At 36.8% G+C, this 23,377-nt stretch overlaps 1 protein-coding gene across 2 annotated transcripts in view; it reads left to right on the top strand.

Moving 5' to 3' along the window:
- The window catches only part of Smarcad1 (SWI/SNF-related, matrix-associated actin-dependent regulator of chromatin, subfamily a, containing DEAD/H box 1), a 65,488-nt gene that overhangs the window by 26,376 nt on the left and 15,735 nt on the right, over window positions 1-23,377 (top strand). For both annotated transcript variants that reach the window (XM_051152248.1, XM_051152249.1), the window contains exons 8-12: window positions 1,617-1,698; window positions 3,161-3,549; window positions 14,357-14,556; window positions 20,442-20,532; window positions 22,865-22,964. In XM_051152248.1, the coding sequence (XP_051008205.1) occupies window positions 1,617-1,698; window positions 3,161-3,549; window positions 14,357-14,556; window positions 20,442-20,532; window positions 22,865-22,964 (862 nt within the window). The remainder of the gene's footprint in view (window positions 1-1,616; window positions 1,699-3,160; window positions 3,550-14,356; window positions 14,557-20,441; window positions 20,533-22,864; window positions 22,965-23,377) is intronic.

The following is a 23,377-nucleotide window of genomic DNA, read 5'->3' as shown; positions in this document are numbered from 1 at the left end:
ATCTTAACCCCTAAACAGCTAAGCTTAATTGTAAAACTAAACTATCTGGTCTTAAATCCCATTAGAGAATTGAGAAGGAATAAAATTAATTACCTGAGTATACAGGAGTGCAGGTTAGCAGCTTCCCAAATGAGAAGAAGACAGAGACAGTTTGCTGTCTAATCAGTCATCCAAACTCTATAACATTGGAGCATCATCTTCATCCTTCTTGCCCAATATATCTGACAGACATATTTGTGAGGCAGGAACTATTAAAGACTTGCTTACCCAGTCTTGGCAGAGTTTGGCTGTCGACTCTGCCTGCATCCAAGCTTGCACACTTTTAGGCAGAATTCTGTCTTTGGTAGAAGCGAGGACATTTTCCCCAGTGGCTAGTTTGCCACATTTTAAGCTATGTCCATAAGGAAGTTCTTTGATGTTCATCATCTTCTTTGAGGCAAGCTGGGTGTTGCCAGGAATTAACCTGTCTCACTGTCAATGACTCTTATTTATAACAATTTTCAAGTCTTGCATTACAGTATCTTAATGCTCCATAAATGTCGTTCCCGTTCTTAGTTAATATGAACCTATTCAGGGCCAGTATGATCTATGTCAAGCATGCCAATGCTTTGGTCTCTGCTCTCGTTACTGCATATTGAAGCATATACTTGTTTAACATATGAGCAATGTTTACATTTGGTAGATGTATTCCATTTTGTGTTCAGGCAATCCCATCTGAATTCTGGTGAACCGCACACAACCCTGTTAGTCTGTCCTTTACATGTGTTGCATCTCTATGTTTCTCAGTTGGGGATATAGTACAGTTGGTAGAGCAGACTTGTCACATAACCATCCCCAGAAACATGTTAAGTTGTGTATACTGATGCATGCCTATTACCTAAGTCCTAGAGAGGTTGGGCAGGAGGAGCTGATGGAGTTCAAGGGCATCTTTTGGTACATAGCAAGTTGGAGGCCAGTATGGACTACGTGAGATCCTGTCTTACAGGAAGACAAAAACGAACAGAAATAACTCTGAATTATATGTTTTTACTGATCTGGTAATAAAATAACCTATATTCTTAAGTTGAAGGAGGATCAGGAATTCAGTGTCATATCTGGCTACATAATCCCAGTCTCAAAGAAACAAAAGCAAACAAACAGAAAACCCTAGCAACAACAGAGGTTGAAGTTGGCAGTTTATGAAATATCTGTTTAAGTTACTTAAATAGATTTTGGTCCTAAGTGTTTAAAGAGAGCTAGAAAACATGTTTTCCTTCCTGTTGAAGACTGTATTTGTGAGGTAAAATTAAACAGAAAGCATTTATAAAATAGCACTGAACAAGGCAGTGCTAGGTAGCACATACCGTTAATCATAGTGCTTGTGTGCGCGGGGGGTTGGCAGAGGCTGGTGAATTTCTGTCAGTCAAGGCCCTCCTGGCTTACATAGAGAGGTCCAGGACAGCCAATGCTACATAGCGAGGGTGAGGCCCTGTCTACAAAAAACATCCCCTCAACAAAGATAATAGTAGTGCTATGAATTCTTATTTTTCCAGTGATTAAATTTTAAAAGAACAGAATAATTTTTCTATATTGCTAATTTCACATTTTTAACAGAAAAATAAATAACTTACTTTCAGGAACTAAGAGAAGTTCTTAAGGAGCATGAGTGGATGTACACAGAAGCCTTGGAGTCTCTTAAAGTGTTTGCTGAAGATCAAGGTATCAGTAATGGCTCCTTCATTCAGCCTGTGTCTTACTCTAGAAGAGCAGAGCCTGTCAGCATCTGACTTGCAAGTGATGCAGGAAGTAATGATATGAAATGTTCTAAAGGATGAATTCCCAAATATTTTGACTTGTTCTTCACCATAGTAAAAGTCAAGACAGTATATAACTTTTTCTTCTTGTACAGTCTTTTCTGACTCATAAGGCAGCCTTTAAATTGTCTTGTTTAGTTGTTTACATTTTGACACGTGTCACTCCAGTATGGATCTTGCAGTAGGTTGCCACTTACATGAATGTGGAAAGCACTAACTGTAAGAACTCAGAGTATCATCACCCTGGAGGAGCAGTCTCTCAGTTCATAATAGAGCTCTGGACTGCAGAAAGTGGTGGAGGGGAGACAGTGAAACAAAGTTAGGCTGTACATATTCAGAGAAGAAGTTTGTAACCAAGATCCAAATAGACTTAGCATTTGATAATTATAAAGATGGCTTTTAAAGTCTAGCATAGCAATTTTATTTAATTCATTTAATTAAGTTTTTACATGGGCAAAAATCATGAACATATAATTTATAACTATGGAAATTCTTTGAATAAGTAGAAAATTAAAAATTTTAAATAAAGTACAGTCACCTCTTATTATCTGTGGGGTTTGTTCAGAACCTATGATGATACTAGAAGTTCACTGGCACCCAATTTCCTTATGTGAAATGGTGTGATATTTGCATATGACCTATACACATTTTCCCATATGCTTTGAATCATCTTAAGATTACTTATAACACCTGATGTGACAAATGCTGTGCAGGTTGTTTGTATGTTTTGTATTCAATTCTTTTCCTAATGTATTTTTATATGGCTTGTTGGATTCATAAATTTGGATCCCACAGATACAGAAGGCCAGGGACAACAGTATACATTTACACATTATTTAGTGCCTATTTTCTTATAAAAATAATGTAAGAAAAACTGTACCTTCTCTCACAGGAAGCTTAGACTTCAATGAAATACAGAGTAGTGGCATTAAATATTAAAACATTAAATAATGTTTAAATGGTGATAAATTAGTAGTCAAAGTGATAGGAAAAAATGTTTTTCCTCAGTGAACGACACTGCTCGCTGCTCCCATCAGGCTACAGTGAGGCCTGGCCTCCTTTGTGCTTTTGCACATGCAGCTGCTACCTGCATCTTCAGGACTGTAGTTAGAAAGCAGATTTATATTTAAAAGGAAGTCACCACCTACTTTTGAAATAAGTCAGTCTAGCTTATTGAATCTTCAGATTCTGTTTTATAATACTCTTAATGTATGTAAAGATTTGCTGAAGTTGTAGTTGAATTCTTCAGTATTTACAAGGAAAATATAATGTTTACACACTCTCTAGTTGACTTCTTATGTTTCATATTTTATTTAATTTATTTATTACTAAGTTAGTTAGAACTTTTGTAATGTTTTTGTACACAGACACCCAGAGTGCTTCACAAAGTGAGGTTATGAATGGAAAAGAAGTTGCAAGGAATCAGAATCATTCTAAAAACACAGCTAAAACAAAAATGAAACAGAAAGTTTCTGTGAAAACACAAAATGGCTTTAACAAGAAACGTAAGAAAAATGTATTTAATCCTAAGAAAGCTGTAGAGGACTCTGAGTACGACTCGGGCTCTGATGTGGGGAGCTCCCTGGATGAGGACTACAGCAGTTGTGAGGAAGTGATGGAGGACGGCTATCGAGGGAAAATTCTCCACTTCCTTCAAGATGCTTCAATTGCTGAACTGACTTTAATTCCTAAGTGTTCTCAGAAAAAGGCTCAGAAAATAACAGAACTCCGGCCCTTTAATAGTTGGGAAGCTCTGGTAAGGCGTGAGTGAGTGTGTCTGTGTCTGCCTGTGTCTGTCCGTGTGTGTTTAATTTACAGTACCTTTTATAGTCAGATTGTCTTCAGCCCAGGGAAGCATAGATGGGTGGCCTTATCCTGTGTAGAGTCAAACATTACTTTCATTGTAAGCCAATAGTATTTCAAATAGTGTCATATGACCTAATTTTGAATGAATTAAGGGGTGATTTTCCTGAAAAAACCCAAGCTGATTGGCTGGGAATGCTGTCACTCATCCTTTTGCATAGAAACTTGGTTCATTTCACTGCAGAAGAAGAAATTAGAGCTTACTTTTAGAAAGGAGTTGTTTTGCTAGCCAGTTCTGCTCTGTTAGTGCTGAGACACCATGCAGAAGGCAAGAATGTGGCAGACATTTGACTACACCTGCTTGGAAGAGTAGTAGCAGCGGCCAGAGGCGTTCCATGGCCCACATGCTTTATGCTTCCCTACAAAGAAGCAGTTGTTTATTTTCTTTTCCTTGTAAATGTGACAGCTGAGTTTCTAACATGTTTCTCCTGGTTAAACAACGTGGCCATTTGATGGAATGTACAGGCTGCAGCATTTTTAATTGGAAAAGTAGAAAGTTGTGGAAACATAGAATTCAAGTGTAGGCGGAAGAAGGGCATGAGGTCTGTCTGGTGAGTACCCTTTGCACGGTCATTTTGTGGTGTTTGACTTCTTGTGAATGAGTTTTGTCTGAAATACCTGCCTTTTGATTTTTCTAAATCTCATCAGTTATCAAACCTTACTCCTATAAATACTGTTTTTGTGTTTATAGTCAACTTTTGTGAAAATGTGGGGCTTTATTCATGAGTTGTGTATAGGCCCTCCAAGCAAAGCAATATGGATGGTTGTTTACAGCTTTGAGAGACGAAGTGGCTCTTCTTGCTTTGTGGAGGTTTCTGAGTTTTACTGTTTGTGCTGTGGAGGATAGATGCATATACATTTGTGAATCACTTCGTGTCTGTAACAAATCTAAATGAGCGCGAGTGACTTTGGTAAATGTCTCGAAGTGTTGATGGGAGAGGTGTCTGGACAAAAATTTTTTAAAAGTATTTTAAAAAATTAAAGTATTTCAGCATATAGAAAAATACTGGTCCAGCACAACCTTTAAAAAAGAAGACACACAACCAGACATAAAACCTTCATTTTGCCTCAAGCGTAAGCCTTTCCAGAGAACATCTGTCAAAGCACATCCTTTCAAAACTTGTTTGACTTTGCCTGAGTGATTATTTGTTGTGGTATTTGCTGAAGGGCTTTCTTGTTCTTTTCTCTCTTTTTATTTTTCTTTTAATCTTTAATGGTCTCCTGTTATTACGGGGTTTTGTTGCTCAGGCTTGTTAGGATTCTAATTTATTTAATAAGGGATATAGTTATCTATACTAGTTTGTGTAGTCACTGTAACTACTTGCCCAGGGAGCTTATAATAAAAGCAGATTATACAGTTTTACCAAGGTATATGTGCCAGATGTTTAAAAAATATTCAGCAACTTTACATGGAGAAGACATATTTCCTTAATTAATTGGCAGAGTTTATATCAGTCTTGACATGAATTTGGAGATTATGCATTACTTAAGTCTCCTGACTTCTTTTCTCTTCAAAAAATTGAACATAAAGACTATACTGTTTGTCCTATCCTATCTTAATGCTGAACATTTTATGAGTAGTGAAAAAGTACCTTTTAAAGTAGACTTTCAAAAAAAACCAAAAACAACAAAAAAGTAGACTTCATCAAGGCCAGCTTGGTCTACAAAGAGTCCAGGACAACCAGGACCTGTTATACAAACAAAACAAACAAAAGTAGACTTCACAGTGTTTTGTAATCCTGGACAAAGAGTATAACAAAAGCTATTGCAAATAGGTAATTAGACAAGTAAATATCTAAGCCTACATCTTTAATTTTGTTAGAGCTTTTAGTTTCTACTTTCCAGGAACCAGTATTTTGAATGTGACTAGATTATAGAATAATTTAATATATTAGTAAAAATTATCAATAGAAAAGGTTAATTTGTACAGTTCTATAAAAGCTATATAATTTACTCCGCCTGTTTTTATTAGTAATGTGTGATAATATATCTAGCATTCAAGTTAACAATAGAAAAAATACTCTCATCCTTTGTTTTGATACCCGCTGCACTCAGAAATTACTATGACAGTTGAAGTTTTAATTGTAAACAAAGCTAAATGAATTTACAAGATATTACAGATTTAGGACAGCCTTTTTTTTTCTTTCTTTTTTTTTTAAGGACAGCCTTCTTAAACTTCAATTCCTAAAGTAATTGTTGAAGTTTAGTTTTAACGATTGTAAGACGGTCTAACAGTGTTTGAATAAACTGTAAATTCATAAATGTTTGATCAAAGATGCGGCTTGAGTGTAAAAGTGTTAGCGACGTCTTTAAACCACACTTGAAAAGTTGTAGATCATTGGTTTTCTTTAAAGCCTTAGATATATAATATAATGTAAATTTGATTCATATAATATATAGCATATATATAATACTAGCCATTTAAAAATATCACAATAATCCAAATGCTGAGATTGCACTTTTCTGCATTGCTTTAATCCTCTTTCCAGAGGACTTCTCTTCCTCCTTTCTTTTCTTCCTTCTTTAAATTAAAATGTTTCCAATTTAATCACCTTCATTTTATTTGAGGAAAAAAATGGTTATTTAAAAGATGTGAATTGAAAGTATTTATATTTGTAGCTTTATTCATTCCTTTTTCCTTGTATTGTGATTTCAGTGTTAGATTTTATTTATGATTTTTCTCTTTTACCTAAAGTTTTTTTTTTGAATAGTAATGCTTTACATGCTAATTGTAAAGAAAGTACAGCATTAACTATAATAGCCTTTGAAATGTAGCAAGCATTTAGTTTAAAAGTTAGCATTGTTAAAATAATGAAAATGGAATTTTTATTGGCAAAGTTTATAATTGATAGCTTTAGCTCACCAACAACTTCCTGAATTTTCAAGCTTAGTATAAAATAGGATATGGGCACTATTATGTCCAAATTGTATTTTTATTTTCTTTCTTCTTCTTCTTTTTCTTCTTCTCCTTCTCCTTCTTTTTCTTTTCTTTTCTTTTTTTTAAGGTTTCTCTGTCCTATACTCTCTTTGTAGACCAGGCTGGCCTTGAACTCACAGAGACCCACCTGCCTCTCCCTCCCTACTGCTGGGATCAAAGGGATGCCTCATCACGCCAGGTCCGTAATTGCTTTTTTTTTTTTTTTTTGGTTTTTTCGAGACAGGGTTTCTCTGTGTAGCCTTGGCCATCCTGGACTCACTTTGTAGACCAGGCTGGCCTCGAACTCACAGCGATCTGCCTGCCTCTGCCTCCCGAGTGCTGGGATTAAAGGCATGCGCCACCACCCACGCCCGGCTCCCATAATTGCATTTTAAAATGCTAATTAGAGTATTATTAGTGGGGACCGGAGATACAGCTCAATTGTCACAGGGCAAGCCCTGTGCACATGAAGTCTATGGTTCAATCCACAGCACCAAATCAATCAGGCATGGAGGCACACACCAGTGATTACTGCACTTGGAAGCTAGAAATTGGAGGATCAGAAGTTCAAGGTTCTCCTTGGCCATGGAACAAATTTTAGGCCATATTGGGCTACAGGAGACCTTCCTTTAAAATAAATAAAGTAATAAAATATACTTTGTTCAAAAGGCATGTGTATTTATACTGTTCAGTGTAGTATTTATGAATAGCTTGTTTTGTGAATATTTACCTCCCACCTTTATAGAGTCATATCTCCTTTATGAATGCAGTGTTCAGAGTAGATGTGGTTTTAACATTGGCACAGTTTCTGCTCATGCTTTGTTCTGCTAGTGCTGCTTTGTTTCCTAAGAACTTGTAGAACCACGGTGCCTGACTTTACTTTGTTTGACCCTATAAAGTGCCTGTTTTTCTTTTTCTTTTTCCCCTTTCCTTTCTTTTCCTACCTTCCTTCCCTTTCCCTCCCTCCCTCCCTCTCTTCCTTCCTTCCTTTTTTGTTTGTTTTTGTTTTTCAAGAGAGGGTTTCTCTGTTAGCTCTGGCTGTCCTGGAATTCAGTGTGTGGACCAGGATGGCTCGAACTCACAGAGGTTCACCAGTGTCTGCCTCTTGAGGCCTGGCATTAAAGGTGTGTGCTACCACACCCAGCTGTGATTATTTCTTTCTTTGAGATAAGAGTGGATTCATTGCTTTTTAAGATTACTGTACTGGGGCTATGTTTTAATTTGAACAAGTTTGAGAAACTTCCACTTAAAAAGTTATAAGTGGCCCATGCTTTTAATCCCAGCACTCAGGGAGGCAGAGGCAGGAGATTGGCTGTGTGTTCGAGCCCAGCCTAGTCTACAAAAGGGAAGTCCAGGACTGCTAGGACTGTTACACAGAGAAACCCTGTCTTGAAAAACCTTTAAAAAATTACAAATTTATTTTGAGTAGCTTGTAGGCTGTTGTAATAATGAATAAGACTGTTTCTTAGCAGTTTCTTGAGTAGGAAGTAAATAATTAAAAAATTTGCCTTTAAACAATTTTTTTTTTCTTTTTACTAAAAAAAAAAAAGTCAAAACTATTTGTTTTGCAAGAGTGACACACTGTGGCAGTAAAGAGGTACTTCACTTCCAGGGTCTACCATTCACCTCTCTTTTCAGTCCTGAGCCTCACCTCAGACTCAGGGGGAACTCCTGCTTGCTCTTCTGTAGTGATGGCCCCACCCCCAGACTCACCTTTCAGAGAAGGGAGTTCTTGGGATACTACTTGAGGTTTTAATCAGAGATGCTAGTCAGTGGCATATTGATAGTCTATTTGCGTGTAGCTATCCAATAAGTAGGAATTGTATGTTTCCTTTATTCTCCCTGAGTAAATCCTGGTTTTGAAGATGATTTTATTCATGTAAAATTGAAACTGTAGGAATGAAAAATGTAGTTTATCTAAAATTCTACCGAAGATACCCACCACTTAAGATAGTTTCGGTGCCGTCTATTCATTTATACATTTTATGCCATGTAAAAATTTTTTTTTAATTTATTTTTTTATTTATTATTTGTATAGTATTCTGCCTGCATGTGTGCCTGCATGCCAGAAGAGAGGACCAGATCTCATTACAGATGTTGTAAGCCACCATGTGGTTGCTGGGAATTGAACTTGGGACCTTTTGGAAGAACAGACAGTGCTCTTAACTTCTAAGCCATCTCTCCAGCCCAAGATCTATTTTCTGTGCCTATCTGTGACCTGAGGTTTACTAAAAGTTCTGTTTATAGGGTGACCTTGTCTTGTTTAAATTTGTATTTAAAATTCTAATTGTTTTGGCTTGCCTTTTGCTCTTTTGTGCATCTTTTCTGCATTATAATTACCACATTACTTTGTTTTTCATATTTTCATACTCAGGGCCCATTTCGCAGCAAGAATAACAGCCGCCTTTCTAGTACATAAAATGTAGAGGACATGGTTTTGGTGCTTAACAAGATCCCTTTTTAAAGAAAATAAACGAGCTGGGTGTGGTGGCACACACCTTAATCCCAGCACTCTGGAGACTGAGGCAGATGGATCTCTGTGTGTTGGAGGCCAGCCTAGTCTGGAGAGTGAGTCCAGGCCAGCCAAGGCTACACAGAGAAACCCTGTCTTGGAAAACTAAAACCAAAGACATTTTGCTTAATTATTATTATTTTTTTATGTGCATGGGCATTTTGCCTGCCTGTATGTTTGTGTAACATATGTGCTGTGTACCACAGAGGCCAGAAGAAGAGGATGTTGATCCCTTGGGGTTACAACTGTAACCTACTTTGTGGGTGCTGTGAATTAAACCCAAATTCTTTGAAAGAATAGCTAGCTAGTGAGTTCTTGTAACTGCCAAGCCATCTCATGAATCTCTTTTATTTTACTTTTTAAGACAAGACTCTGTTGCCTTGTTTGACATCAAGCCTCCTGACTGCTAGGATTGAAAGTATATGTAGGATCTTAGGTAGCTTCATCTCATTGTATAGTTGAATTGGGCCTTAAACTCTTGATCTTCCTGCCCCTCTCTCTCAAGTGCTGCATTCACAAGCATGTGCCACGGGATCTTGCATTAAATGTTTTTTCATAGAACTAAGGTACTTACCAGGATTAATGCTTTTTGTCTTCAAGCTTTCATAGTGTTCTTTCAAAACAGGAAATCTTACCCTTTTTTGGCCATTTTTTTATGTTTCTTTTTTAACATACATTTATATTATTACACATGAATAAAATAAACTACACACAGCAGGAAGAAGAACCATGAGACAATCAGGAATTATATAAATGTTACATTCATAGTGATTTGGCTATTTGTATTTGGCAAACTTGAAGTAAACCTTTTTCCTGTCTTGTTGGGTCTAACTTTCTGAATGAAAAATCAATATCTATCATATCTCATCTCTTTTTTGTTGTTGTTGTTTTTTGTTTTTCAAGACAGGGTTTCTCTGTATAGCCTTGGCTGTCCTGGACTCCCTTTGTGTAGATCATGCTGCCTCAAACTCACTGCCTCCTGAGTGCTGGGATTACAGGTGTGAACCACCACACCTGGCATATCTCATCTCTTTTAAATTAAAACATCTTATCTTGATTTAAAGAAATCTTAACCCTTAACCAACTAAGCTTAATTGTAAGACTAAACTATCTGGTCTTCAACCCCATCAAAGACTAGAGAAGAAATAAAACTTAAATATCTGAGTGAGTCAGGAGTGCAGGTTAGTAGCTTCCAAAATGAAAAAAATGACTGAGACAGTTTACTGCCTGAACAGTCACCCAACACTCTATAACATTGGAGCATCATCCTCGGCCTTGTAGCACAATATATCTGACAGACATATTTGTGAGGCAGAAACTATTGAGGACTTTCTTACCCTGTCTTGGCAGAGTTTGGCCGTCAACTCTGCCTTCATTTAAGCTTGCCCATTTTTAGGCAGAATTCTGTGTCTGGCAGAAACGAGGACATTTTGCCCAGTGGCTGGTTTGCCACAATTGAAGCCAACTCCATAAGGAGGAAGTTCTTTGATGCTCATCATCTTCTTTGAGGCAGGCTGGTTAACTTGTCTTGTTGTCAAAGAATCTTTAGAATAATAAATGTCTTTGAATGCCATATTCTGTAGGTTTCTGAGGCCTTTGAAGACCCTATTTAACTATTTTTCCTTATATCTGTAGAATCATATCTATCTGTTAGACCTAGGATACATATTCTTGTGATAAAATTAGACTAGTATTTGACATGAGCATGATTTGTGTCAGTATACAAAATTCTATACCAATGAATTAAAAATAACAGTATTTGTTAGTATCAATTAAGACCTTGAGTAGATTCAATAATCTACCTTTTGTTCTATCCTCCCTCTATATTTCTATATCGCCTTTTTTCTTTTTAGCACCTGTCTTCTTACCTACAAAAAGGAAGATAAAGGAAGAGAGAGAAGTCTCTGAGTCCAACCTAGTTTTCTCTTTGTATAAGACCAATAATAACCTATAACCAACTCCTGAGGAAAATAAGCATATGTACACCAAGTGAACAAACAGAAACCTACCCAGTGCCCCTTAAAGGAAATGAGATGTTGTTCTCTTAAGGTTTCTTTAGGCTGATTTAGGGCAAATAAACCTTTAAAAGGGGCTCCCCAAAATTGAGGGAAATGCTTAAGCATCAATCTTTATCCTCCTGCCTCTATCTTGTAAGTGTTGGCTTTACAAGCATGTACCACAGGACCTTGAATTGTTTTTTGATAGAACTAAGAAACTTACCAGGATTAATGCTTTTTGTCTCCACGCTTTCACAGTGTTCTTTCAAAACAGGGAATCTTAATCCTCTTTTGACTTAAAACTTTTTAGTTGCTTTGCAGTGTTCATAACCTTTCCCACTTGTTGAAATAATATGTTCCTCCAGGCTCTGACACACTGATCTGAAGGTTGAAACAGTTCCTTATTACACCGGGGCTTATTGCACTGGAAGGATTTTCTAGATTTGAGAAGTCGGCCTGTGATACAGCCCTGTGAAATTCTATCCCCCCCCCCTCTTTTTTTCTTTTTTAAACTCTTAGATTGTCTTTCTACTAGCAGTAAGCCATGTGAGGGTGAGACTGTTTCTATATAGCAGATACTTTTACCAGTTGGAGAGTCATATTCACTAAAGAACTAAACAAACAAAATACCCTAAACTCTTATAGTAAATACAGAAAAAATGATCAATTTAGTGGCATGATATCGCTTTACCACTTGTTTTGAGCTTAAATTTTTTTTTACCTTTTCTCTTTGTCATGCATTTATGTGTGCATGTACATATGTATGTGTATGTACATGTGTATGGGTGCTTGCAGAGGTCAAAAGGGGGTGGTGGATACTCTGGAGCTGGTGTTGTAGGCGCTTGTGAGTGACTCTTAACTCTGAGCTATCTCCAGCTCTTGGTTTCAGTTATTTGAAGGAAGATCTATTTACATTGGGGCGGGGGGGGGGGGGGAAGGACAGACTTTGAATTTTTATTCAGCTTTATAACATCATAACTTGTATGGATCCAGGATTGTTGAGTAAAAATGCACCTTGTAATTTTTGCACACAATATATGTTCTTTTTTGATTTCTACTTAATTTCCGTGGTTTTCTTTCATATACAAACTTTCAACACTGCCCAGCAGATGTGACATAAGGATTTTTTGCTCTATTATTTTTTGATTGCTTGTTTGTTTTTCAAGAGAGGGCTTCTTTGTGTAGCTTTGCCTGTCCTGGACTCCCTTTGTAGACCAGGCTGGACTTGAACTCACAGGGATCCACCTGCCTCTGCCTCCCTGAGTGCTGGGTTATAGGCCTGGCTGCTCTATAATTTCTTACTTTATTCAAAAATTGATATTTTAATGAGGAATCCCAGTCGAAATTCTCTTCACCTACTGATTATGGATAGTTTCCCCCTGAATGAACCAAGAGGGCAAGGGGTCCCTCGTGATTGTGAATATTGTCCCTGTAGTGTAATATACAAAAATCATATGTTTAGCATTACAGAGTCATCTCAGTGATTAAAAACATGTGCTGCTCCTCACGAGGATCAGATTTGATTCCCAGCATTCATGTGGGAGCTCACAACTGTCTGTAAGTTCACAACTCCGTAACTCTCAGAGTACTTGACACCATCTTTTGGCCTCTGTCAGCACTGCACACATGCAGTACACATACATGAAAGCAAAACACTCATACATATAAAATAAATATCGATAAATTTTAAGAATAAAAGATAAGTATATCGATGTCTCAAATTCTGTTTGGAATATGGTGGGTATGGTAGCACATGCCTTTAATGCCACCACAGGGGAGCCAGAGATAGGCTGATCTCTGTGTTCAAGGTCTTAAGGTCTATAGAGTAAGTTCTAGCCTAGTCAGGCATACATTGTGAGAGATCTGTCTCAACAACAAAAATCCTACCAACTCTAATGTAAATATGGAAATGTATTTTGTTATGAATTGCACCTTTTCTTTCTTTTTTAACAAAAAAGCATATTTCAGAAATGTTGAATTTCTATTGTGTGGGTTTCTCATTGCACTTAGAACACCATAGTTACAAGGGCGATTTTTATTAACAGTGTATGGTAAATATTATATGTGATATAAATCAAAATCTTCTGTTTTTATTCCAGCAGATGGCTGTGTGTTAGCTTCCTCTCTTCAGTTCTGGACTGTAGGGTTTTTCTTCTCAACAGGCTGCCAAGTGGCTGCTGAGCTTTGTCATCCTTTGTGGAAGAATACTTTGGCTCTGTTCTTTCGGGACTAGGTTTTCAGCTACCTATATGAAATATTCTATTCAGGGTCTCTTTTTGAAAACATTCTCTTAAAATTTCACACAGAATTGTTTACACAGGTGCTATATTGTAAATGGTTTTAAAGAGTTTTTTTTTTTTTTTTTTTTAATTATTTAATTGGTCATAGTTAACCTCTGTGTGTGTTGCTTGTGATCAAACTCGGGGTCTCACATGCTGGCAAATGCTTTCCTGCTGAGGCATACACTTAAACCCATAAAATTATCTTTTGACCTGTGATACTTTTCTAAATAATCTCCAGTTAAAAGTAAGATATCAGTCTTTGTAGTGGTGCATGCCTTTAATGCTTTCACTAAGGAGGTAGATTCAAGCAGGTCTCTATGAGTTCCAGTCCAGCCAAGGCAATATAATGAGACCCTGCATCAATACAAACAAATAAATAAAAAATCAGTTTAGGATGTTGAAAGATAAATATGTGGGGCTTTGTTTTTTTAAACTTGTAGGGTTTTACTTTGATAGATTGGTCTTAAGGCTATTCTTTTTTTTTTTTTTTTTTCCTTAAGATTTATTTATTTATCATATATACACAGTATTTTGCCTGCGTGGATACCAGAAGAGGGCACCAGATTTCACTATAGATGGTGTGAGCCATCATGTGGTTGCTGGGAATTGAACTCAGGACCTTTGGAAGAGCAAACAGCGCTCTTAACTTCTAAGCCATCTCTTCAGCTTCTTAAGGCTAATCTTGATGTTAAGTAGTCATAGAAAGTGACAGGAATGGAACTGAGTTTAGACCCACAGAACATTTTGCTGTTATGTTTACTAATAAGGGTGAAGCTGAGCTTTTAGGGGGAAATTAATGGATAGGAATTGGGCTGCCTAGCATGAGTGGTGTACTCCTGCTATCCAGTGTTTGGGAGGCAGAGATGAGATGGTTACAATTTTGTGGCGAGTCTGAGTCATGGCACAAAATCTTTAATTAAGTAAGTAGAAAAGAAATGGCATTCTGATTACTAGATTTGAACTGTTAAACTATTTTTCTTTTTATGTCATAGTTTACAAAGATGTCCAAAATCAATGGCTTATCTGAAGATTTGATATGGAGTTGTAAAACGGTAATTCAAGAAAGAGATGTAGTTATAAGACTTATGAATAAATGTGAAGACATTTCAAATAAATTGACCAAACAAGTTACCATGCTCACTGGAAATGGAAGCGGATGGAACATAGAACAGCCCTCCATTCTAAACCAAAGGTATCATTAATTGAACACAGTTGCATTGATCTCACTTGTATAAAGTGTCTGAACTTTTATTTACACTGTGACTAGGGAGACCAAATGTGATCCAGCAATCACTCCCTAAGGTTTTCAGTGGCGCACAGTGCTATACCAGTGTATCTTCACTGGTCCCCTCCCTAGCAGGGTATTTTATTCTGTCATACCATTATGTAGTCTTCCGTAACCTTCATCTTCCTTATCTGTTAACTGAGAGTTTTAGGTGTGTCCTCAGTAATTATAAGAATGCTTTAGCTATGCTTGTGTAAACTGAGTGTTTTGCTCTTTGTGTTTCTTAAGTACTTTGAAAAGTTCAGATTTTTCAGTCTCCTTGTGGGTAGAAACACTTCAGAAAGGACAGAGAAGACATGCCAAATGGTAACTGTACACAGTACCTTGCCAGAGCCCTGGCAAAAACTAAACACAGAGAACCATCTAACCATTAGTAACTACTCAAGTGGCATTTTGCAGTTCTGAATTCCTTATACGGTATTGGAGGATTGTGGTAGGAGAAAGTACATTTCGAATTTCTTTTAATAATAATTTGCTTAGTTTTAAGTAGCTTGGAAATGTAGAGCTGTGCAGAATACTTCCTTTTCATAAAATGATGCAATTACTCTTTTTGATATTTGCTTGTTTTTCATGTTGTTTTTGTTCTTTCTGTTTTTGAAACAGGCTTCCTAGACACAGCCTTAGCTGGCTTAGTGCTCATTATGAAGTCTAATCTGGTCTCAAACTAATGGCAATCCTTCTGACTGGCTTACTGAGTGCTGAGTTTCTATCTGTACTCCCCTGCACCACTACACTTGGCTTGTGATACTTTATGTAGTGGCAAAACCATGAAAATAGCCCAAGTTCCTAAAATCAAGGAATAGTTGTAGTAAATTATGAAAGGCCTATACTATGCAGTGTCAATGCTAATTAGAGTCAGGCATGGTGCCTGAGCCAGGAAGACCTCCTGAGTTTGAGTCCAGTCTAGGCTACGCTTTTTGAGTTCTAGGCCAGCTTGGGCCACAGGGGAATAAAACGAAACAAAACAAAAAACTTGTTTTATAATCAGAGAGGAAGAGAATGAGAGGTTTGTTTAGGTTATTTATACTTTTTGTTGAAAATATTTTGATTTTTGGTTTTTTTTTTTTTTTTTAAGCACTAGGGTTTTGGCAAAATGATGACTTTAGTTCCTGATTTTACTTATGTCTGGTATAAGTTAATGATCAAAGCTTATTTGCTGATGATCATTGGTTAATACTTCAAAATCATAGCATGAAGCGAACAGAAGCTATGGATATTGGCCTTTAATAGTAAGCGCGAATCTTTTCTGTGCCCTTCTAGGGTGCTATGTGGTGGTGTAGGGAAACGTGATGCAGCTCCCACAAAAGAAGCTCTTTGTGTGTTGCATAGACAGAACTATGTCAGCAAAGTCATCTCCTAAGTGTAGTTGGAGCTGCTGCTGCTTCTTGTTCTTCAGCGTGGATGTGGGGAGTTCTTCACTCTGCCAGACTGTCCCAGTTGAGTCCACTTTATCATAACTTGGAGTTTTAAAATAAGTACTTTACTGCATCACTTAAAAACTCTCAACCCACATTCACAAATTCCTCTTCTAAATAGTGTGGTCAGGTAAAATTGTCCTTACCCTAAGACTGAGGTTTTAAAGGCCTATTCTAATTATTTAAATTAATGGGTTTCTTTATGACATTTTTATTTTTAATAAAATACTTGATGAGAAATTAAATTTTAAGTTCTTCTTAGAGTAAAGTCGGAGCTATACCCCAGATTTTTATTTGCTAGACTGACTGGCCTTTGCAGTTGCCAGTGTAGAAACAGTTGCATTGAGCTGGGCACAGTGTCACATGTCTGTAATCGCAGCACTTCGGGAGGCAGAGGCAGGCAGATCTCTGTGAGTTCAAGGCCATCCTAGTCTACAAAGTGAGTCCAGGACAGCCAAAGCTACACCAAGAAATCCTGTCTGGGAAAACCAAAAAGAAAAAAAGAAACATTTGCAGTTGATCTTTATCTTACAGAGGTAAACAGTGTCCAGACAATAACTGCCACACTTGTATCTTTACTTATCTTTGATAGCTCTGGGGAAAGACCCAGGCTCCCTCACTGAGCACAGGTGCTGTGTTACAACTGCTCTTAACAGAGCACATCTTTTCTGGCAAATATACATGGAAGCAATTAATGCTAAGTGTTTAGTTTTCCATTACCAATTGATGTGATTTGTAATAGGAGAAATGTTTCCTTTGGGGGCATAAACATTCCAGAACTTCTTGTTAGAAATAAAATATCACGACTGTAGAGACGGCTCAACTGTTACAAGTGCTGCTATCTCACAGAACTTGAGCTCAGTTCTCTAAATCCATCCAGCTTGAAAGGTTTGTGCCCTCTTCTACCTCTGTGAGCACCACCATACTCCTCTATTCTCATATACATTAATAATAAATATAAAACCTTTGTAGAGAAAGATAAAATCTGTCATATGTACTTCAAACCCATTGCTTTTTATACTCATTTCAAAATGTTAAGCTTGTTTAAAGTTAAAATGTAATGATGTAAGGAACAGTGGCACCCGACATCAGCTTAATTAGTTCACTTTTAGACTAAGTATGTTGAGCTTCGTTTTCATGTTTTTTCTTACTGTAGCTATACCCATATGTAAGGTTTTAGTTGTTGATGTGGAATTGATCAGCTTTAAATTCTTCTCACTAAAAGGTTTCTAATTTGTTCAGCAAACAGTATGTTCTGTCTTTTCCAAGCCAAACCTATGAAGTCCTTACCTTGTTTGACAGGAGGGGCTTTCTGTCCTGTTTTTAAACAGGAGTTGAGACAAGTACATGGTATCAGTGCAAATAGTTTGACTTGAATAGTTCTATTGAAATAACTAATATTTTAGGAGTCATAAAGCTCTTAAAAGACATGAACTTTGGTTGGATGGCAGACTTAGACTTTGTGTGGAACATCTTCTCCAGCTCTCCATCTGCATTTCACACTCTGCTTCTCTCCTTCCATTCTTTTGAAACTAGCTTTTCTCACAGCAGATGTAGACTTTGCTTCATTTCATGCTGAAAAAAAATCATAATTTTTCCCCATAGCAGAAAAGCAGCTTCCAAATAATCCCATTACTTTTTCATCATCACAGCAGCTCTTAAAAACCATTTCCTTCAGTGGCAGGCAAGAGAATCTACAGCCTAGAGATGTTTGTTAGACTGCACATTTAGAGTTCTGAACACTTTCTACAATTGTGTCAGAAAATGAGCCATTGGTCTTCACATGTAATTTTTTAAATTCTTAGGAAATTGTCAAAGTAAGTGGGAAGGAGGTTTGATTACATAATACCTAAATGATCGGATCTGCTAGAGAAAGAATATAGTCTGCCTATTGCAGAATGTTTTCATATTAAATATTTGTTTAAATGGTACTGGTGATTTTACACAGGACCTCATGTGTGCTAGGTAAAAGCTCTTAACAGTTGAGCCATATCCCTATCTAGTAAATATAATTCAAATTGTCTTTGTTAAACCTACCCACATCTTCATTGATCTTTTACGTTGAACCATTTGTGTTCTGGAGAAAGGGTCTGTATCAGGCAGCAATTTTGTCATACTATGCAACATAGTCATATGATGTAGACAGAATTAGCCAAAGAGCATATGTATAAATATACATACACATATATACACACTTATGTATGAATATGTATTTTTGAAATAAACACTCCAATTTAATAAAACTATTTAGTCAAATATCTAAGTGCCTTATCCTGGCTTCCTTGTGATTGTAAACAAGTCAATATTCATTGAATGAATATTTCTGTACACATTTAAATATTTGTGTAAAAGTATTTTGCCAAAGTTTAAAAACCTATATTAGTGATGAAAACTTTTGTAATTTTGGTTGAAGAATATTCCTTGTTTTTTTGTGATAGGTTGTATGTTGGAGTGTTATGGTGGCCCTCAGATGCTTTTATAAATGTTGTAATGCTCCTCCCTTATCAAAATTTCATTTTCATGAAATGTCAACCATACATCTATATGATGACTAAAGAAAGCATTGGTAAGAACTCAAAAATAATAGAGAATTAAGTGTTGACTTGACCACAGGAAAGAGCAGTGAAAGCTTTTGCTATTTTAGGAGTAAAGGAGGTTTGGGGCTAGAGAAGTGACTCGGCATTTAAGAGCACGTACTGCTTTTGCGGAAGACCCATGTTCAGTTCCAGTGCATTTCTACCCATAGCAGCTTAACTTCTGCTCTCTGTAGACCCCAAGAGTGCATGTGTTGCACAGACACACACACACATACACACACACACACACACACACACACACACACACATACATGCATGCAAGCAACACCTGTAAACAATTTTCTTTAAAAGGCGGCCATAGAGTAGTTCTGATTGAATACTAGGCTTTGGAAAAGTCTTTACACATTTTTGAAGGCTTTGGTGCTGCATCTGTAGGATCATTGCCTCTGTCAGATCATAGAATTGTGCTGGTAAACAGCATTTTTTGGGGGGGGGGGCGGGTAAGGCAGGCACACAGTATGATGACTTTAGCAATGCTGACAGTTTCTCGTCTCTGTATTGTTATTTTTAATAAGAATGTTTTTTATGTATTGTAATTCCCCTCTCACTGGAATAAAGATGTATTGGTTTCAGAGTTTGACCCCATAGCTACTGACATGCCACAGCTTATGTCCAGACCTCTTTTCTGTGTATACACTGAATGTTTTAGGGGAAACTTAAGGGGGTAGAGGAAAGCTTCCACATTTATGTGTGGTGAGTGCTGTCCTCCTCAGTATGAGACTAGGCTTTGGTTTGAGTGAGACTTCCCAAATTTAAATCTGAGATTTGACATTTTGTAGATGTACAGCCCCATATTCTGGAGTCTCATTCTTTTCATCTGAAAAACCATGACGATAGCTATTTATAATATTCTTAAAAAGTTAATAAAATGACACCTGAAAAATGATGTGCATTCTTTATATAGTAGATTTTCAGTGTTAATATTTTAGCCATTTAAACATCTAGGAAAATGTTTTCATCCATTATTCTCTCTGTAATAATGTAAACAAATTGTTCCTGGCGATTATTTTGTTTGTGCCTTTCCAAGTTAAGACGATAAAAACACTTGCATAATACTTCGGTACACATCAGCGCTTAGCATATTTGTATATGTAAATATATGCATATGTTCATACGTGTTACTCTAGAACTACATAAAGCCATTATTAAGCAACCTAGCAAAAGAACAAATTATGTTTGTGAGTTTAGTTCTAAAACATAATTATTTTAACACGCTGAAAGCCTAGTCAATATAATCTACTTTGTATAATAAATACTACTTTAATAATACATTATCATAGTTAATATTCTGGTCATTTATGGAATTCAGTAACTTGGTGAAATTATGATTTGACCAAACATAGAAGTGTTTTTTGTATTTGTACTGCCAAAAGAAATAAACACAAAACATTGAGTAAATTTTTATGAGATTTTAAAAAGTTATTGTGGGTTATATTTTAGATTTGCTTTTTAAAAATGTACATAGCTTACCAGGTGTGGTGGCGCACGCCTTTAAACCCAGCACTTGGGAGGCAGAGGCAGGTGGATCACTGAGTTCGAGGCCGTCCTGATCTACAAAGTGAGTCCAGGACAGCCAAGGCTATGCAGAAAAACCCTGCCTTGAAAAAACAAAAAACAAACAAACAAAAAATTATATAGCTTATAAAAATCAGATTGAAAGGTAAGCTCATTTAGATCTAGTATTTTTTGCTTATAACTTCTTTATAACCTAAATGTCAGAAAAATAGTATAGAAAATTAATAAAAGTATAAATCTGTAATATTTGTTGTTTCTTCATCAGTTTGCTACTTAAGCCCTATCAGAAGGTTGGTTTGAATTGGCTGGCATTGTTGCATAAACATGGACTTAATGGCATTTTAGCAGATGAAATGGTAAGTGTACACCATTAACAGAATTTTTATTCAGCATGTCATAAAAAGATATTTGTCATCTAAGACATAGCATTTTTCCCTTGCTGTTGTTTTATTTTCTTTGTGTTCTTTGATTGGCTGGTTGTATTTGTGGAGTTAACAAACTCAGGGCATGCTAGGCAGACATTCTACCACTGAGCTGCATCCCTAGCCCTCTATTGGGTATTGTAGTTTTAACTGCTCTCATTATAGGATCTTTTACTTCTTTTGCCTTTCTTTGTTTTTATTGCTTTAGTTTTAGTCCTCCAGAATTGAAATAGATTTGTCTTTCTGGTTATAATTATTACATGAAAGTATCAGCAAAATCATTTTATTTGGATGTCTCTCTGAGTTAGTTTTTTTCCAACTTACATTTGCTTTAGGCTAAGCTCATGAAGTTTGTTGCAGCCATTAGTCCAGATATAGTCATATATGAATTTAACAGTCATATGTGACCTTCACCTTCCTTCAACTATACTTGTAAAAAGTATTTATTAAGCATGAGTTATATGCTGGCTGTGTCACCTTCAGCCCTTGGGAGACAAAAGCCGGAGGATTTCAAGTCTGAGGACAGCCTGGCTACACATAGACCCTACCACAAAAAGTCAAGCAAACAAAAGAAAAAGTATTCAGTGAATTAACACCAAGTACATTAAATCACATTGTGTATTGAAGTCTCAAAATGAACAAACATAATAATGCTATTTCTTTATACTCACTCTCACTTTGTACTTATTAAAAGAAAGATGCCATTCATTCGGTATAAAAGTAAGTAATGCCTGGGACATTTCAAAATGCTTACAGTTGATGTAAAGAGCATGACAGTGTGTAACTGAACTTGGGAACCAGACCTGGCCTTTGGTTGTCAGCCTTGCCTTCAGGGCTATCAAAGTGTTGCCTGATGGCATAATCTTTCAGAACTATAGTAATAAAGATATATAATTTCTATACTGTAAGATTATATTTGGCATCAGAATATATGGTGTGAAGTTATTTTTGTTACCTGTGACAAATACCATGTTTATACCATACAGGTTTGTTTCCCATGGTTCTGGAGTCTAGAAGTCCAACGATTAAGGTGCTAGCAGGCTTAGTTTCTTTTGAGGCCTCTCTTCTTACCTTGCTAGCAGTGATATTGCTTCTGTGTCCTCAGATGTCATTGCTTCTTTGTGCCAATTCCTGGTCTCTCTTCTTTCTTTCTTTCTTTTGGGTTTTGTTTGTTTTTGTTTTTGTGTTTTTGTTTTTTTGAGACAGAGTTTCTCTGTGTAGCCTTCGCTGTCCTGGGCTTGCTTTAAAGACTGGCGATCTGCCTGCCTCTGCCTCCCAAGTGCTGGGAGTAAAGGTGTGCGCCAGCAAGCCTGCTGATCTCTCTTCTTAAAAGACGTGAACTTGACTGGTTTTGAATACCATCTTTATGACTGCATTACCCTGAGTCTCTTCCTTATGGCTGGTCCACTAAGTACTGTATCTTTGAGTGTTAGGAATCCAGCATATGTATTTTGAGCGAAGAATAAGAACACGTTCAGCTTGTAATAGCTGGCTGGTAGTACTCAGCTCTTTTGATGTGCTAATTCCGTGGCCTTCGTGTTTTGCCTTGTTTTTGTTTTGAAGTCGGATTTTATACTATTTCCCAAGCCAGCCTAGGACGGTAGCCCCAGCTGGCTGTTCTCTAACTGGCATAGATCATCCTGCCTCAGCCTCCCATTTGACTGGCATTACAGATGTGAGCCACCAAGGCCAGCTCTGCACCTCAGTTCTAAAACCTATTAGTAAAGGCTAACCTCAGGCATAGTATGAACTGTGCTGTTCATACTGCTCTGTCTGGCTCACTCAATGTAATATAATATGCCACTGGAGTTCGTCTGTTACTATTATGTCAGAGTTTATTTTCTTTTGATTGTCATGTGACATGGTGCTCTTATCTGTCCTTAAGAGTAATTGCAGAATAATAGAGTTGGGTATATATTTTTCTGTAGTTATGAAACAGCCCACAGGCCACATTAATTTCTGGCTCTATATAAATAATATAGAATTAGGCTCTTTCTACAAAATTATTCCTTATTAATGTGTATCGTGTATAAACCAACTATTAAGATCCATCATCCATGCTGCTCATTAAAAAAAGTTATAAAACCATTTGTAGATTCTACTCAACTCATTCCAACTTCATAGGAATTCTCAGAAATGGATTATGGGAAATGGAAAAAATCAATCCTGCTTAGTAATAATCCTTTTCCTTTTGTACTTTCAAACATTTGTTTATTTTCATTCATTTAAAATTTTCATATATTGTCTTTTAAACTTTTGGTTTTAGGGCCTAGGAAAAACCATCCAAGCCATTGCATTCCTGGCATACCTCTTTCAGGAGGGTAACAAAGGGCCTCATTTGATTGTTGTTCCGGCCTCAACCATAGGTTTGTAATACTGGGGACAACTGGTTTTCTGTTTGTGGTGTTTTATATTGATGTGTATGTGCGATGATGAACATTAATTTTTTTGGCCCATTTCCTTTTCTTTTGAAAAGGTACATGTATGTGTGTTTTGATTACATAGGTAATATTTTCCAGGAACCCGACATGGTCATTTATTTTGGTTCCCAATACTTATAAATTCCTTTTCAGAGTTAAAGGAGCTAGATGTGCCAGTATAACTCTGCAACCTTAAGTACCTGGAAGGTGGAGTCAGGGGGATCAGGGGCTCAACGTCATCTTCATAGTGTAGTGAGTTTAATGTCAGCCTGGGTTACATGAGGTCTGTGTGTGGGAAAAATAGCCAAATGCAAAATATAAACAAAAGAGTATATTATAATTTGGGGAGATTGGGGTTG

Source organism: Acomys russatus, chromosome 10 (genome assembly GCF_903995435.1).
Source record: "Acomys russatus chromosome 10, mAcoRus1.1, whole genome shotgun sequence".
Classification (NCBI taxonomy): Eukaryota; Metazoa; Chordata; class Mammalia; order Rodentia; family Muridae; genus Acomys; species Acomys russatus.
The sequence above is the reverse complement of the archived record's forward strand: the minus strand, read 5'-3'. Positions and strand labels throughout refer to the sequence as shown.